The sequence below is a fragment of the Pogona vitticeps genome, chromosome 3, assembly GCF_051106095.1.
Source record: "Pogona vitticeps strain Pit_001003342236 chromosome 3, PviZW2.1, whole genome shotgun sequence".
Classification (NCBI taxonomy): Eukaryota; Metazoa; Chordata; class Lepidosauria; order Squamata; family Agamidae; genus Pogona; species Pogona vitticeps.
Genome location: NC_135785.1, coordinates 67,581,326 through 67,597,439, shown reverse-complemented (window position 1 = coordinate 67,597,439; position 16,114 = coordinate 67,581,326). Strand labels below are relative to the sequence as shown.

At 42.7% G+C, this 16,114-nt stretch overlaps 1 protein-coding gene across 1 annotated transcript in view; it reads left to right on the top strand.

Annotated features, from left to right (window-relative positions):
• Positions 1 to 3,443: 3,443 nt before the first annotated feature.
• Positions 3,444 to 16,114, top strand: part of EIF3A (eukaryotic translation initiation factor 3 subunit A) — a 38,925-nt gene continuing 26,254 nt past the window's right edge. The window contains exons 1-7 of the mRNA XM_072995483.2: positions 3,444 to 3,593; positions 12,446 to 12,636; positions 12,983 to 13,119; positions 13,466 to 13,629; positions 13,973 to 14,172; positions 15,531 to 15,739; positions 15,921 to 16,092. Coding sequence (XP_072851584.2) covers positions 3,545 to 3,593; positions 12,446 to 12,636; positions 12,983 to 13,119; positions 13,466 to 13,629; positions 13,973 to 14,172; positions 15,531 to 15,739; positions 15,921 to 16,092 — 1,122 coding nt within the window. The 5' untranslated portion in view covers positions 3,444 to 3,544. The remainder of the gene's footprint in view (positions 3,594 to 12,445; positions 12,637 to 12,982; positions 13,120 to 13,465; positions 13,630 to 13,972; positions 14,173 to 15,530; positions 15,740 to 15,920; positions 16,093 to 16,114) is intronic.

The following is a 16,114-nucleotide window of genomic DNA, read 5'->3' as shown; positions in this document are numbered from 1 at the left end:
GTTGAAACTGTGATGTTTTAGAATGTATGTCTGTAACAGTCATAACAATGATGTTCTCAAATGCATGCCTGTAGCAATCACTGGTGAGAACAAATAGAACTCAAAAAGTCATACCTGTATTGGCTTTTCATTTCTTAATCAGGAGAAATGAATTGATAGTGAAAAACCTGTTTCTTTCATCCTATTGGCAAATCGGAGATGTGTGTCAAGGTGGCATATCCACCAAACATGCCTAACAATAGTGGTTTATGCTTTGGTGATCTCCAAAATAGACTATAATGTTCTCTATGTAGGAATGCCCTTGAAGTCAGTATGGAAACTTCAGCAGGTCCAAAATACGGTGGCTAGATTGATCTCAGGTACCAGCAGATATGACCATATATCTCCAGTTGTGGCATGTCTCCATAGCTCCGTTAATTTCTCTGCTCAATTCAAGGTGCTGGTCATCACATATAAAGGCCTAAATGGTTTAGGAGCTCAATACCTGTCAGAACATCTCTCCTACAAAACAGCTATCCATCCCACTTACTCTTTGCAGTCCAGGATGTCACAGACAATAACACCACAGGAGGCTGAAAGAGTGAGCATCAAGAACTGGGCTTTTTCAGTTTTAACCTCTCATCTTTGGAATAAACTGCCAGCAGAGGTTCGCCAGGTCTTCACATGCAGCTTTTATGAAGTTAATAAAAACTGAATCATTTAACACTGCCTATATTTAGTGATTTTATCTGTGATATAATTCTAAATTATTTATCTAAAGATGGATTAACTAGCTCAGTGGTTTTATTCATTTTATTGTTGGTCGATATGTATTTGTATATTGCTGTGTATTTATTATTTCTTTGCATGCTTTGCTCTAAACTGCCCAGAGTGTGTTTAATTATGGGGCAGTATATAAGTTGAAATAAACATTCAAGCCCACTCAAAGAGTTGAGTTTTTAATTCACTGTGAATTAAAGTCACAGTTAATTAAATCTGTGTAATAGAAATACAGAATCATTACATCTGTGTAACAGAAATTATTACATCTGTGTAATAGAAATAGGTTCCCCTTGACATTTAGTTCAGTCGTGTCTGGCTCTAGGGCACAGTGCTCATCTCAGTTTCCAAGCCATAAAGCCAGCGTTTGTCCAAAGACAGTTTCTGTTGTCACGTGGCCAGTGCGACAAGACACGGAACACCGTTACCTTCCCACCGAGGTGGTACCTATTTATCTACTTGCATTTGTACAGTAATAGAAATACAGAATCATTATTTATTTAAATAACCAATGAAACTAACAAAGTAAGCTACCTATTTGTTGTTGCTTATTTAAATAACTAATTAAACTTAATTATAGGAAGGAAGTTAGCAATTTATATATTGCTGTGTTTTGGAGTTGAATTTGTTCTATAAAATGTGTTTGTACAACTACACATAAAGGTAACACAAAAACGTGGAAATACTGTTTCTTTTAGATTACACTACATACAGCAAGGGTCTCAAACATGCGGCCTGGGGGCCATTTGCGGCCCACCGAATGATAGTTTGCGGCCCCCACCTTGCCAGCCCCCTTTGAAGCACCCACACATCCACTGCTGTCAAGAGTAAAAAAAAAGCCTTGCCTCGCTTGCCAGCTCTCTCCCAAGATAGCGCCTCTTCTACCCTCCATCCAGAACTGCAGCCTGCCAGCTGGCCCGCCAATAGCGCCGCCAACAGCAGCTACAGCCGCCTCTTCCAGGGAGGCGGCTCTCTGGCTCTTTCTCTCTTGGCACCCCCAGCACTAGCCCAGCCAGTGGGTGTCCCAGGCGGTCACCAGCGCTCCCTGCTGCTGCTGGTGGTAGTGAAGGAGGAGACGGAGGGTGTTGTGGCCGGTGACGAGGGCTCTCGCCCCCCTCCTCCTCGGAGCCCCAGCTGGGCTAAAGAAATTCCTGGGAGGCTTCCTGGGGCTCTTGCTCCACTTGGCAAAAAATCTGATGCAGCCCAGCCTCACCCAGATTCTGCTTCCACTGGCACCTAGGTAAATTGAGTTTGAGACCCCTGACATACAGGGAAAACACGCCAATTTTAAAGTTTTGTGTAAAAAATGGCTTTTTTCCACAATCCCAGTCTAAATACATCAGTGGACACAAGGTAAATTTCAAGACCATTAATTTAAATTCTTTGTATGAAAACAGAAGTAACATATAGTGAACCTTCCTTCTGCCAATGGCTGCACACTTTGAGAGGTAATCTAGCTCAGTGGTTCTTAACGTGGGCGATAATGCCCCCCAGGGGGTGATTTCATTTTTCAGGGGGGTGGTAGAACGAAAAGGGGCGGTGTGGGGGCGCTGGAGCAGAAGGGGGCGGTAGGGGGGCGCTGGAGCAAGCCAAACCTGTGAAGATGGCTGCAGCCTTTTTACAGTGTGCATGAATATATATTTTCCTCCAATCTTAATTTAGTTTCAGAGTTTTTGTCTTGAAATTTTTAGTTCCTGCATTGTTTTTATGCCCTTTTTATATTTCTTTTTGCGTCTTAAAATTCGTTTGCAACTAAATCATTAAATGTTACTTTTTTTCTTGGAATTGAATTTTGTTTTCAGGGGTTATTGGATTTAAGTGTCTTAAATAAATAAATAAATAAATAAATAAATAAATAAATAAATAAATAAATAAATAAATAAATAAGATATCACCGTGGGGAGGGGGGCGATGATAACTTCCTCATTGGCTCAAGGGGGCGTTTCTTTCAAAAAGGTTAAGAACCACTGATCTAGCTGGTCAAATACATGCTGGTCTGTTGGAACAAAAGAGGAAACAGTAGTCACGGAGCACCTGTTAAGACCAACTTGTTTTTAGTTTTCTAGCATATGAAAACTAAAAACTGGTTAAGCTTGTTCTGGTTACACTTCTGGAGTAATGTGGGGAAGCCAGAGGGCTGGTGGCAGGGCTAGAAAAGTGCCTCTCCCTCACTGGCCAACTGTAATAAAACTCTAGAGTAGGGTTTTAATTTGATGTCACGCTGCTTATTCTTAGCTTAAACATTGTCTTTGAATGATGTAGGATGTCTCCTTACTCTGTTTTTAGCTTTAATGATGCTAACCATCGTTGTATACTAATTGTTCCCAACTTTAAATATTGTCTTTCACTGTCGTAAGCCGCCTTGGATCCTTTTCAAGGACAAAGGCGAAATAAAAAAATGAACACTCATGAAAACAGGTAGGAACTGGAGCTGGGATCCCAAAACTACGCTTACTAACAAACAGGCTGAAATGAATAGAGCGGGTTGTACTTCACAGGAAAACAGGCCCACGTACGCAGCTGGGTCTGGACTCCCGAAGCCCCCGGGCAGAAAGCGTCAAAGCCGCTCCCGCCCCGAACCGCAACGCTTTTGGACTACGGGGAAGATTTCTGGCGCAAGCGCTCTTCAAGCCGGAGCGCAGAAGTCGCCCCCTGGCGGCCGCCTCCACTTCCGGACACGTCCGTGCGCGCTGGTCACGTGGCGGCCTCCCTTTCCGGCTTCGCTTGGTGCCTGACTGGGCGCTCCTTGAGGCTCGTTGCCGCGTGAGGGGAACCCGTCGCCATCATGCCGGTCTATTTCCAGCGGCCCGAGAACGCCCTAAAGCGGGCGAATGGTGAGTGCGGGCGTTCATGGGCCGCTCGTCTCCTGGAGAGAGGCCTTCCCCCCCTTCCTTCTTTTATGTCTTCTTCCCACGTCCGGGCGAGGCGTCGTTCTGCTCCGTAATGGAGTCTGAGGCCTACCCTCCCGCCGCGCTCGGCGTGTAGCCACTCCCTTCGTCTTCTTGATGGGGAAGCGAAGTGCTCGCTGCCCAGTCGGCTACCCGAGGAGACCCTCTGATGGGACAAGAACCTCGCCAGTATTTTTATATATATATAAGGTGGTTTTTGCCTCTTACCATGGCCGGTGCCTCTCGTAACTCGTGTCCTGCCCTGTTAAACTCGCGAGTTACCTTGGAAAAAGGGAGAGGGGTTAGGCAAGCCGTGTGCATTGTTAGCGATGCAAATAAAACACCTGCTTTTTCTGTGTTTGCGTGAGCAATGTTGTACTGGTTATAGGACGTATACGGAAAGGTTCAAACGTGTCATACGCCCACCCTTATGGAGCGTCTTCTACTCACATGTTTGTGTGTGTGTAAGAGAGAGCATTTATACCTAGAAGAAATAAAATCCCATTCTGTATTCATCTGCAAAACACGTTCGAGCAGTCACCTTTAAAACATACACGTCCTTTTGACCTGTGCTGGTTTGTAGTGTGCTCGCCCTTAATTTTCTCAGCGATAGTGGGAAAGAAAGGAAGGATTCTTTCTCGCCACCCTTGCCCCCATTTTGAAATCTTGAAACATTTTTTTAAGACTCAGAAACCTGGGCTGATTGATACAGTCTTGACATTATGTATCTGGTAATGTGAAATACATTGGCTGACATCTTCTTGCTTGGTGTAGTAAATTGCACTAGAGTAGACCTATTGAATCAGTGGGGATTTGGTGAGTCAACTCATCCATAAGTTCCATTGATTGAAATGGGCCTTCTCTAGTTGTGACTTACTACAACAAGTAACACAATTTCAGCCATTGTGTTCTTCAAGTGCATAATAGACGAGGAAGACAGAATTCAGTAATATAAGTTTAATTATACAGTAGCTAGAAAGTGCATTGCTGCCTTCCTGCCACTCTTATATGAAGTACTGACAATTCCAGTAGCACAACTTATAAGTACTGAAGCAAACACACCTACTTTTCAAAGTCAGCTTAATAAACAAAATTGCTGGTTAAACCATGTTCTAAGTGGAACAGTAGGACCTAAGAGAGTCTAGTGCTAAGAGAATTTGAACGTACACCAATATATGGTTTAGTGTTAAAAAGCTATATCCAAGATTCTGATCCTATTTCTGTCCCCTTTCACTTTTGCTTCTCACCTATCTACAGAGTACTTTCTTATAAAATAGACTTATTTTACCAACAAAATATATCATTTTAAATTTTTTCACTTATAAAATTGTACTATTTGACATATTTGAGGAATTTACAGAATGGTTTTATTTAAGTATTTGTAATTTGCATAAAATAGAAGTAGAGTATCTTCATTTAGTGTTGCATGATCGTAGATAAGCCACATAGGACCAGAGTAAATTTGATTTAAATCAAATTGATTTTTAAAAAATCATTGATTTTTAGATTTTTATCCAATTTGTATAGACCTATGTCCCCATAAACATAACATCTAACAGTACAGCTCTATATATACATACTCAGAAAGAAAGTGCATAGAATTTAGATTGGGCTTATTTCTGAGTAAGTGGATATATGACTTCAGTGTCAAGTGTTATAAATACAAAATTGTGAATATACCTGGTACTGCAGAGGAGGGAAAGTTTCAGACATCTTCATGCTATGTGCTGAAGTAAATGAATCCTGGTTAATGTTATCTGAGATACTGAGGGAAATGAAAGTTGAAAATCAAACTCGGGTTTTTTTGTAGAAACCCAGCCAGGTGTTTATTTCAGCAATATCTTATTGTTGGGTTAGAGTACTGATGAATACAGATACAAACAAGACTATAATGTCATGCTGTCAAAATTAAAAGGAAGTGCTGACAGCGATTTTCAGATATTTAAGATTTCCCACCCCATTCTGCAGCCCTCCAAAGGCTTTCCTCAGGATCAAAGGGATCCTAAGACAGCCTGGGAACTTAGAGGGTGGGAATAGAAAATGTTGAATTAGCAAAATATGGCCATAGCTGATGACAAAATCAGACTTGCACAGCATAAATTTATGTTACTGGATTTCAGTGAAGGAGTGAATCACATAATGTGTGTTTATACAGAGGTTTTATATGGATTAGTAGTCTATCTGCCATGCAACTTATTGCATTTATGGTTTGAAATTTCAAGTATTTGGCATTGAGGTAGTTGTCTTGTATTAACTATGCATTGTTAATTTTTTGTCTGTATTTCCGCCACAGTCAGACTCCTACCAACAAGGGACATAAATAAAGGCAAAAGATAGTATTTTTACTCAAAGTGTCTGAAGAAATGGATTTTGATCCATGGAAGCTTAGAATAAAATAAATAAGCAGATTTTTAAATTATCACAATATTCAATCTTGTTTTCTTTTTTTGTCCCTTTAATTTTGCTAACATGATGGGACACCCTAAAATACCTACTTTGGAAATTTATAACATCCATATATGAGGTGGCTAGCTGTACAGTGGGGTCTTGACTTGAGAACTGAATCCGTATTGGAAGGCGGTTCTCAAGTCAAAAAGTTCTCAGGTCAAATCTGCATTTCCCATAGGAATGCATTGAAAACCATTTGATCTGTATCTGCTCTTTTCCGTCCATAGAAACTAATGGGAAGCTGCTATTCCGCCGTCGACCACTAGAGGGGGATATTTTGTTTCTTTTTTTCTTAGGTCAAGAAAGGTTCAGGGAAGGCAGGGAAAATACAGTCCAGGCAGTACAGTACCAGGCAGTCCGAAGACTGTCTCCCAATCCACTCTCTAAACGCTGGGAGGAGTGAGGAAGCAGACAGGCACTCTTTTCACTGGCCAACAGTTAACTGAAAGTTCACATTTTGCACTTTCCCTGCCTCCCACGTGGGTTTTTTTCAGTTTGTAACTCAAATCTAAGTACTTAAGTCAAGTCAATATTTTCCTATGAGAGGAGTTCTTAAGTCAAAATGTTCTTAACTCGGGCCGTTCTTAAGTCAAGACCCCACTGTATTGCTTAGTAGTATAAGTATCTGGTTGAATGTTCAATTCCCCACTTTGCTTCCTGGCAGAATAGTTTGCTTCTGTGGTTTTGGGCAAACTGCATAGTCCCAAAGAATCCTCAGAAGAAGGGAATGATAAACCTCTTCTGAGTATTGTCTGCTTAGAAAACTCTGGAAAGGGTTGCCATAAGTTGGAAACAATTTGATGGCATGCAGTTACTGATACCACCACCATCATTATTGAGGTGGAATCTGTAGCATATACCAGAATTATCATTTTCTTATGATATAGATTTTTACATGAATTGTAATCATTTTGACTGAGTAACAGCATTTTCAAAAAGCATTTCACATTTCCAAAATATTAAATGGAACATATGATTCCCTCCTTCTGATACAAATTGCTCCCTTACATATCTATATTTTTCTGTTGGAAAAATTAGAATTTCCTGGGAGTCTCCACTCCTCCAGGGGTTTAAACACAACTGCCATTTAAACTCTAGGAAATAATGGCAAATCTGTTGGCCTGCGGAGTCTGAACTACAGACATTTTTTGCTTATTTATTTATAGCATTTGTATAGTGCTTCGTATTATTCACATTCATATCCTAATTTTTTAAATTAACAATTCTTTAAAATAATAATAAAATGTTAAATAGTGCAAAATTACATAGTTAATACAAGAAAGTGCAGTGCAGTTAACTGATGGAGAAATACTGGTATAGGATGATTGGGTCAGAGATTACAGAACTTATGGGAAGTGCTATAGGTTCCCAGTAGCTGATCAGAAGTTATTTGTATAGATTGATAGAATTTACAGCAACAGTATGTTGTTTTAAATGCTAATTGATACTACAAATTACTTTCAAGAATAAATTGCTATATCTTGAAGTTATCATGAAATCCAGTTTTATTATGCTCATTTTTGTTGAGACAGAATATCTTAAGTAGATACATTTAAGTAACACACATTAAATAAATATAAACAGAATTTCAAAATGAGATATGTGACTTAAAAATCAAGAAAAAGATTCATTGGCTTGCATTAATTTTTTCCATTTTCAGTTTCTTAATCTTCTACAGAAAAATATGTATTATAACATACAGTGGTGCCCCGCATAGCGACGTTAATCTGTTCCAGGATTAACGTTGCTATCCAGAAACATCTCTAAACAGAACAAAAAACCCCATAGGAACGCATTAAACCCTGTTTAATGTGTTCCTATGGGGCAAAAACTCACCGTTCAGCGAAGATCCTCCATAAGGGCGGCCATTTTCGGTTCCTCTTAAGCGAAGAATCTGTCCAGAAAACAGCGGGTGGCCATTTTGAAACCGCCGATCAGCTGTTAAAAATCATTGCTTTGCCATGATTGGTTCCCCAAGCAGGGAACTGATCATGGCAAAGCACCACCAGCCAGCCAGCCCGGGAGACACCGGGTGTCCTTGGGCGGCGGGCGAGCAAGGGCTCGGAGGCAACCGCCCAGGGCGGGAAGGGGCGGGCCATCCACCACCAGCTAGCCAACCCTGGATGCCCGGTCTCCTTGGTGGGGCGCAGATGGGGTGAGGAGGGGGTCTCTGGTGCACCGTCCCCCCGTCCAGCTGCTGCCGCCCTGATCCCGATCCCCGGCGCGACTGCTCTGGCTCGGCGCCCCAGGGGTGCGTGCGGGGATCGGGCCAGGCCCTTCACCCCTCCTTCTCTCCCTCCTCCCGAGGCACCTATCCAGAGCGCCCCCGCTCCCCCCTCCCTCTGTCCCCTATTTATGCAGGAGCTGGGGGGGTAGTGCAGCACCTATCAGCTGTTTAAAAAGCCTTGCTTGTGGCGCCGATCAGATATTTTACAAGCATTGCTTTGCTATGATCGGTTCCCCAAGCAGGGAACTGATCATCGGAAAGCGAAATTCCCCCATAGGGAACATCGCAAAGTGATCGCAAAAGCGATCTCAAAATCTTCATCGCAAAGCGATTTCATCATTATCCGAAACAATCGCTATGTGAGGCACCACTGTAAATATAGACTTGGCCATGTTCAATACATCTTCTGATCAGATATTTGATTTTAAGAAGTTTGCTCTTTCATATGATTTTCTAGGTCTGTCCTATTGAGTTACAGTTAAATAGGATCTTTACTACGTACTGGCACTGTGGGTTAAACTGCAGAAGCCTCTGTGCTACAAGGTCAGAAGACCAGCAATCATAAGATCGAATCCACGCAACGGAGTGAGATCCCGCTGCTTGTCCCAGCTCCTGCCAACCTAGCAGTTCGAAAGCATGTAAAAATATTAGTAGATAAATAGGTACCACCTCAGTGGGAAGGTAACAGCGTTCTGTGTCTAGTCGCGCTGGCCACATGACCACGGAAACTGTCTTCGGACAAACACTGGGTCTATGACTTGGAAACAGAGATGAGTCGGACACAGCTGGAAAAGGGGACAATGTCAAGGGGAACCTTTACCTAGGATTGTTACACAACTAAAAAAGCATACAATAATTAAAAACCTTTAGCATTGGAATCTGTATGTCTTTAGCAACAAAATACAGTGGTACCTTGACTTACGAACTTAATCCATATTGGAATGTTGTTTGTAAGTTGAAATGTTCATAAGTCGAAGCACCATTTCCCATAGGAATACATTGAAAACCAATTAATCCGTTCTGGCCAAAGAAAAAAATACCTAAAAAATTAAAAATAAAACACTGCAAGTCCCACGCTGAGACTGCAAAAAAAAACCAAAAAAAAAACCACCACACACCCAAAAATAAACATTGGAGCAAATTCCACGCTGGGACTGCAAAAAAGAAAGTTGCCAAAAGACAAAACAACACAGAAACATAACCCCCACAGCCCAAACCTACCCTTCAAAACCCACCCAGAACAACTTTTTTAAAAGGAAAAAGCAGCACCTTGCCAGTCTGAAGCCTCTGCGGAGTATTCCTGGGCTTCCAAAGCATTTCTCTTTCCTTCTCCTCCCACACCCCTGTCCATGGAGCCTCTCCGACCTGCGTGTCCTGCCCAGGACCTTCAGTGGCGCTTACTCATGAGTTGACCCGTGCTTTTGGTGGCACTTATCCGTGAGTAGACTCACGAAGTAGACCTCTGCCAGGGATATGTAAGGAGCGCACCATCTTCCCGCGCCCAGCAGCGATCCGGAGCCACCCCACCTCTCCTTCCTCCTGCACTCCAGGAGTAGAAAAGTTCCTTGATGCCCTGCTCTAACCGTTGGGGCAAAAGACCTACAAAGAAGCAGCCTCTTCGCCACTAACGGTTTGAATTTCCCACCCTTTTCCCCTGCCTTTTTCCGTTCGTATGTCGAAGTTCACAAGTTGATGCAAAATTTTGCGAACAGAACTGTTCATAAGTTGAAATGCTCATAAGTAGAGATGTTCATAAGTTAAGGTTCCACTGTATTATTTCTGGTTAGGGGTGAGTCAGATTTTTCTGGTCCCCCCCCCCACACACGCAAATAGACTAATGAGTATCCAATGTGAGTTATTGACAGCCTGTGTGATTTGGACAGCCTAGTCCAAATCTTCTGGACTAAGATTTCGGAGACCCAGCTTGAAATCATTACTCAACTGTAATGAGTAACGGTAATATGTAATTTTGGTTAGCTTGGAAAGCTAGGCCAGTCACTGTCAGCTACATTGCAGGGTTGTTGCAAGGATAGAATGAAAGAGGCATAGACCTACGTGATAGATTGTATCTTATGAAGGAAAAAAGGACTATAAAGGAAAAAAGTTCTTCAACATATAGAGACCAGTTTATCAGAAGCAGCTCAGGATTTCATGTTTATCATGACAATCATGAGGCTATCCCAAGTGGTATCTGGCCTCACGTTGCAGGACATACTCTTGACCTGGTTTTCTGAATTGGGTAGGATGATGGTGATCTGGGTGTGGAGAAATACTCAGTAGTTCCATTGTCATGGACAGATTACTTCCTGGTAGGATTTAGGCTTATTAGAACCGAGCGTCTGCAGGGTTGGAAGGTCAGTTAAAATGGTCTGCCCTAGAACTGGTGGATCCAAATGGTTTCTTGGGGAATTTCTGGCTAACTTGGCAGACAGTCCTCTCGAGCCCTTGGTGATCTCTGGAACATGGAGCTGTTAAAATGCTCTCCTAAACGTCCCTACCCATGGAGCGCAGTCACACCTGCTCGTTGGTTTACTAAGGAGCTGAGGATAGTGAAACGAGTGGAATGGAGACTAGAGCAATAATGGTGGAAAACCCAGAGTAGCTCTGATCAAACACAGGCTAGAGTCCATTTGTATGTGTAATCTGGAGAAACTATTCTGCACCACCATTGCATCTAAACAGTGCAGTCCAGCAGAGCTCTTCTGGGTGGTCAAAGGCCTGTTGCACAGATGGCCCCAAGAGAAGACCGCTGTCCACTGTGAAGATTTTTCATGGCACTTTTCAGAGAAAGTCGCTCAGATCTGTTCTGACTTAAAGGCTGTGATTGATGCAAGTCATCTTGAGGTAACTTTGGCCCTTGTGTATCCTGTTATAATGGATATGTTTCAGTTGGTGCAGCCTGAAGAAGTGGACAGGATCTTTGGACAGGTGAAAGCCATTTCACATGTGCTGAACACTTGGCCTTCCTGGGTTATAAAAGCAGCCAGAGGGGGGTCTGTCTGAATTGGCTATGGAAGTGGTGAATGCCTCCTTGCAACAAGGCAAGGTACCATAATGTGTAAAAGAGTCAATAGTAAGATCTTTGTTTTTAAAAGCCCTAATTGAATCCCACTGTCTTGGATCATTACTGACCAATTTCCAATCTTTCAGTTTTGGGCAAGGTCTTGGAACATGCTGTTGCATCTCCAGAGGTTTCTGGATGAAGCAGATAATCTATAGCCATTTCAATCTGGCTTCAGGCCTGATTATGGAACAGTGATAGCTTTGGTCACCTTGGTAGACAACCTGTGCTGGGATTGGGAAAGTGTGCCCTTGTTGGTTCTGCTGATCTCTCAGCAGCTTTTGTTAGCATTAACTGTGGTATCTATCTGGGTTACCTTTCTGGGATGGCTCTTACAGTGGTTTCAATCCTTCCTGGATGGCTCAGCTCAGAAGGTGGTATTGGGAAATTCCAGTTCGATACACCAGCCACTGGCCTGTGGTGTTCCCTAAGGTTCAGCTCTGTCCCCCATATTATTCAACATTTACACGAAACCACTGGGTGAGATAGTTTGGGGGGGTTGTTGATGGTTCAGTTCAGTCTGTTTGAAGGACTGTATCACCCCATATGAGCCTACTAGGCTTCGAAGATCTCCTGGAGAGGCCCGTTTCTCAGTTCCACCGGTTTCCTAAGCTTGTTTGGTGAGGAAATGAAAGAGGGTCTTTCTTAGTGGCTTCATCCAGGCTTCAGAATGTGTTGCCCTAAGAAGCCAGATTGCCTTCTCCCTTTTTTTCCATTGTCAGGTAAAGACCTTTCTTTTCAGGCAGTCCTTTATGTGATAAATGTCTAGGGAACACTTATCTTTTGAAATTACAATATTTTAAAATGTTTTTTAAAATGTTTTCAATTTTGATTTTTAATCCTGACTAATGTTTGATTTTGTGTGACATTTTAAACTTATTATTGCATGATTTTAATTGTCGTAAGTGGCCTTTGGTCCCCAGTGGGTTGTTTGAGTGGCTGTTTCAAAGCCTGAACTTGAATATTATAGTTTTCCTTTGTCAAGACTTTTCTTTACATAAAAGTAATGTCTTGTAATTTTTTAGAGTGAGTCTTATATCCCAATTAACTTTTTTTTTTCAGAATTTCTGGAGGTTGGGAAGAAGCAACCTGCTCTTGATGTTCTCTACGATGTTATGAAAAGTAAAAAACACCGAACATGGCAAAAGATACACGAACCAATTATGCTAAAGTATTTGGAGCTCTGTGTGGACCTTCGCAAGAGCCACCTGGCAAAGGAAGGACTATATCAGTACAAGAACATCTGCCAACAGGTAAATTTTTTGGAAAATCTGAATAGTAGGAAATTAAAAGCCAGTATCTTAATAATAATTTTTAAAATGTTGTGCATTTTGGGGAAAAAGTATGCTTGCTGCTCCCTCACTATATGTGGGATTGTCACTCAGCTACAAGGTAGTTCTCAGCTAATTAGACAACTTTAGTGTAATAAATTTTTGTAATGCCAGTAGATCCTTCCAGAAACAAAATAATAGAAGGAAACATGTTTGCTCTCAAATATATTGCTACATTCTGTTATTTGAAATAATTTTTCAATAAACTATATAAATGCTATTCTGTATTTTAAGAAAAACAACTTTAGCTGTTCTTATTTTGATACAGGTGAATATCAAGTCACTGGAGGATGTAGTTCGGGCTTATTTAAAATTGGCAGAAGAGAAAACTGAAGCTGCTAAAGAAGAGTCCCAACAGATGGTACTAGATATAGAGGACCTGGATAATATTCAGACTCCAGAGAGGTAAAAAGGACTTTTCTTTAATTTTTTTAAATTTTAAAAAAATATTGCTTAAGTACATATTGGGAAAAATGGTCCAGCTAATTCATAGTCTATGTCCTAACTTATGAAAATGTTTACCAAGTTGAGTCTTCTTTAGTGTTGTGTTTAGCTTTGATCAGCTTTCAGTGTAACATGGATGTAGTTAAAAGAAGAAAGGAGCATTCACATGACCTTGAAAGATGCTCCCAAACTATGTTATGTTTCTCATTAATACTCATTGTGCCATCCTTTCAAAAGAAACATGAGAAAACATGGTACAGAGTAACAACCCTTTTTTTGTTTTCTATTTTGTTGTTTTTTACTGTAGTGTTCTTCTAAGTGCTGTAAGTGGGGAAGACACCCAGGATCGTACTGATCGGTTACTTCTGACTCCTTGGGTTAAATTTCTGTGGGAATCATACAGACAGTGTTTGGATCTTCTTAGGAACAATTCTAGAGTGGAACGACTTTACCATGATATTGCACAGCAAGGTAAAATTGTAATTACTGTGAGACTTGTACAGTATTTCTAAGCAATAAATTTAAAATGTTGGAATCTCTTATTGGCTATCTGTTTCTGAGGGCTAAATAGGTGAATATTTTCTCCCTCGAATCAAATCAGGATGCTTCTTAGTTTTAAAAATATGCTGAAAATAACATCAACTTGAGTTATACCTGACTTCCTATTAAGGGACTAGATGGAAACACTGAACTCTTCACCAGCATCAAGATAACTTAAGTTTTTAGATATTAGTAGGCTTGGAATTTTAGAATAATTTATTCGTTATTGACTGTAATCTTTAACATAAGAATATAACATAATATAATCTTCCAGCTTTCAAGTTCTGTTTGCAATATACCCGTAAGGCTGAGTTTCGCAAACTCTGTGACAACTTAAGAATGCATTTGGGACAGATCCAGCGTCATCACAATCAAAGTACGGCTATCAACCTCAATAATCCAGAGAGTCAATCAATGCATTTGGAGACCAGGCTTGTACAGTTAGATAGTGCTATTAGCATGGAACTATGGCAGGTATGTACTTACACAATCATCATCTGCTATTTTCCCCAGTTTCCTCTTTCACATTCATTAAGCTTTCACTAATCTTAGGGGTTTGTGGTATGTTTGTACAACAGTGATGAATACACTTTGATGTACTTAGTGCAGCCTTGCTATTTAGTACAGTTGGTTTATAAGTTGGTGTAGTGAATATATACTTATACAGTGGTGCCTCGCTTAACGGGCGCCCCGTTTAACGACAAATCCGCATAGCGATGAAGATTTTGTGATCGCATTGCGATGTTCCCTATGGGGAAAAATCGCAAAGCGATTTTTCCCCATAGGCCCCATTTTCCCCCAGCTGACCGGCAGGGGCTTTGGAAGGACCAGGTGTTCCCGGCGGCCCTCCTCCCAGCAGCGACGGGGGTGAGGGGGTGGCTGGGGGAGAGCCGGGAGGCAGGGCAAGGCCCGGGTGTTCCCGGCGGCCCTCCTCCTGGCGATGGGGGTGAAGGGGTGGCTGGGGGAGAGCCTGGAGGCAGGGCTAGGCCCGGGTGTTCCCGGCGGCCCTCCCAGCGATGGCGACGGGGGTGAAGGGGTGGCTGGGGGAGAGCCTGGAGGCAGGGCTAGGCCCGGGTGTTCCTGGCGGCCCTCCTCCCGGCAGCGACGGGGGTGAGAGGGTGGCTGGGGGAGAGCCGGGAGGCAGGGTTAGGCCCGGGTGTTCCCGGCGGCCCTCCTCCTGGCGGCGGCAATGGGGGTGAGGGGGTGGCTGGGGGAGAGCCGGGAGGCAGGGCAAGGCGTGGGTGTTCCTGGCGGCCCTCCTCCCGCCGGCAGTGGCGGCAACGGGGTTGAGGGGGTGGCTGGGGAAGAGACGGGAGGCAAGTCAAGGCCCGGGTGTTCCCTGCGCCATCCTTCCGAAGCTCCCGCCGGTCAGCTGAGGGAAATGCCGGCTGGGGCTTTGCGAGGACCGCGGGGGAGGGCTCCCCCGAGGTCCTTCCGAAGCCTCCGCTGGTCAGCTGGGCAAAAATGCCGGCGGGGGCTTTGGGAGGACCGCGGGGGAGCCCACCCCCACAGTCCTCCCAAAGGCCCCATTTTCGCACAGCTAATTGGCGGTTCCAAAATGGCCGCCCGCTGTGTTGCCTCGATTTAGAGGCACTGAAAATGGCCGTGCCTATGGAGGATTTTCGCATAAGGTGAGTTTTTGACCTGCGTTTTAATGCATTCCTATGGGCTTTTTTTTGCCCCGGATAGCGATGAATCCAGATAGCGACGATTTTTCCGAAATGGATTATCCTCGCTATGCGGAGCACCACTGTATGTCTCAAACAGGTCAGTAATTTGTATTTGCCAATGTTTTCTTATTTATGGTATAACATATAATTATTTCCTTTCAGGAAGCCTTCAAAGCTGTGGAGGATATACATGGATTGTTCTCCTTATCAAAAAAGCCACCCAAGCCCCAGTTGATGGCAAACTATTATCATAAAGTTTCTACTGTATTTTGGAAATCAGGAAATGCACTTTTTCATGCATCCACACTTCATCGTCTATATCACCTTTCAAGGGAAATGCGAAAGAACCTCACACAGGAAGAGATGCAGAGGTGAGCAAATGTATGGTTTTGCCTTAATGTTTGAAATACATTGAGTGTTACAGATAGTAGTTTGGGAGTTGTATTTATAAGTTAAAAGTTAGGCCATGTTGAATGGAGAGTAAGGTGATTGTTTAAAAATGGCCAAAGGGATAATATTCAGAGTTTATTGCTTCCAATCTTCTGTCCAAAGGATGTCAACAAGAGTTCTTTTGGCCACTCTCTCGATTCCAATAACTCCTGAAAGAACTGACATTGCTCGACTTCTGGACATGGATGGCATAATTGTTGAGAAGCAGCGGCGATTGGCAACACTGTTGGGCCTCCAAGCCCCACCTACACGGATAACTCTTATTAATGATATGGTAAATAATATTTTGTGTACCT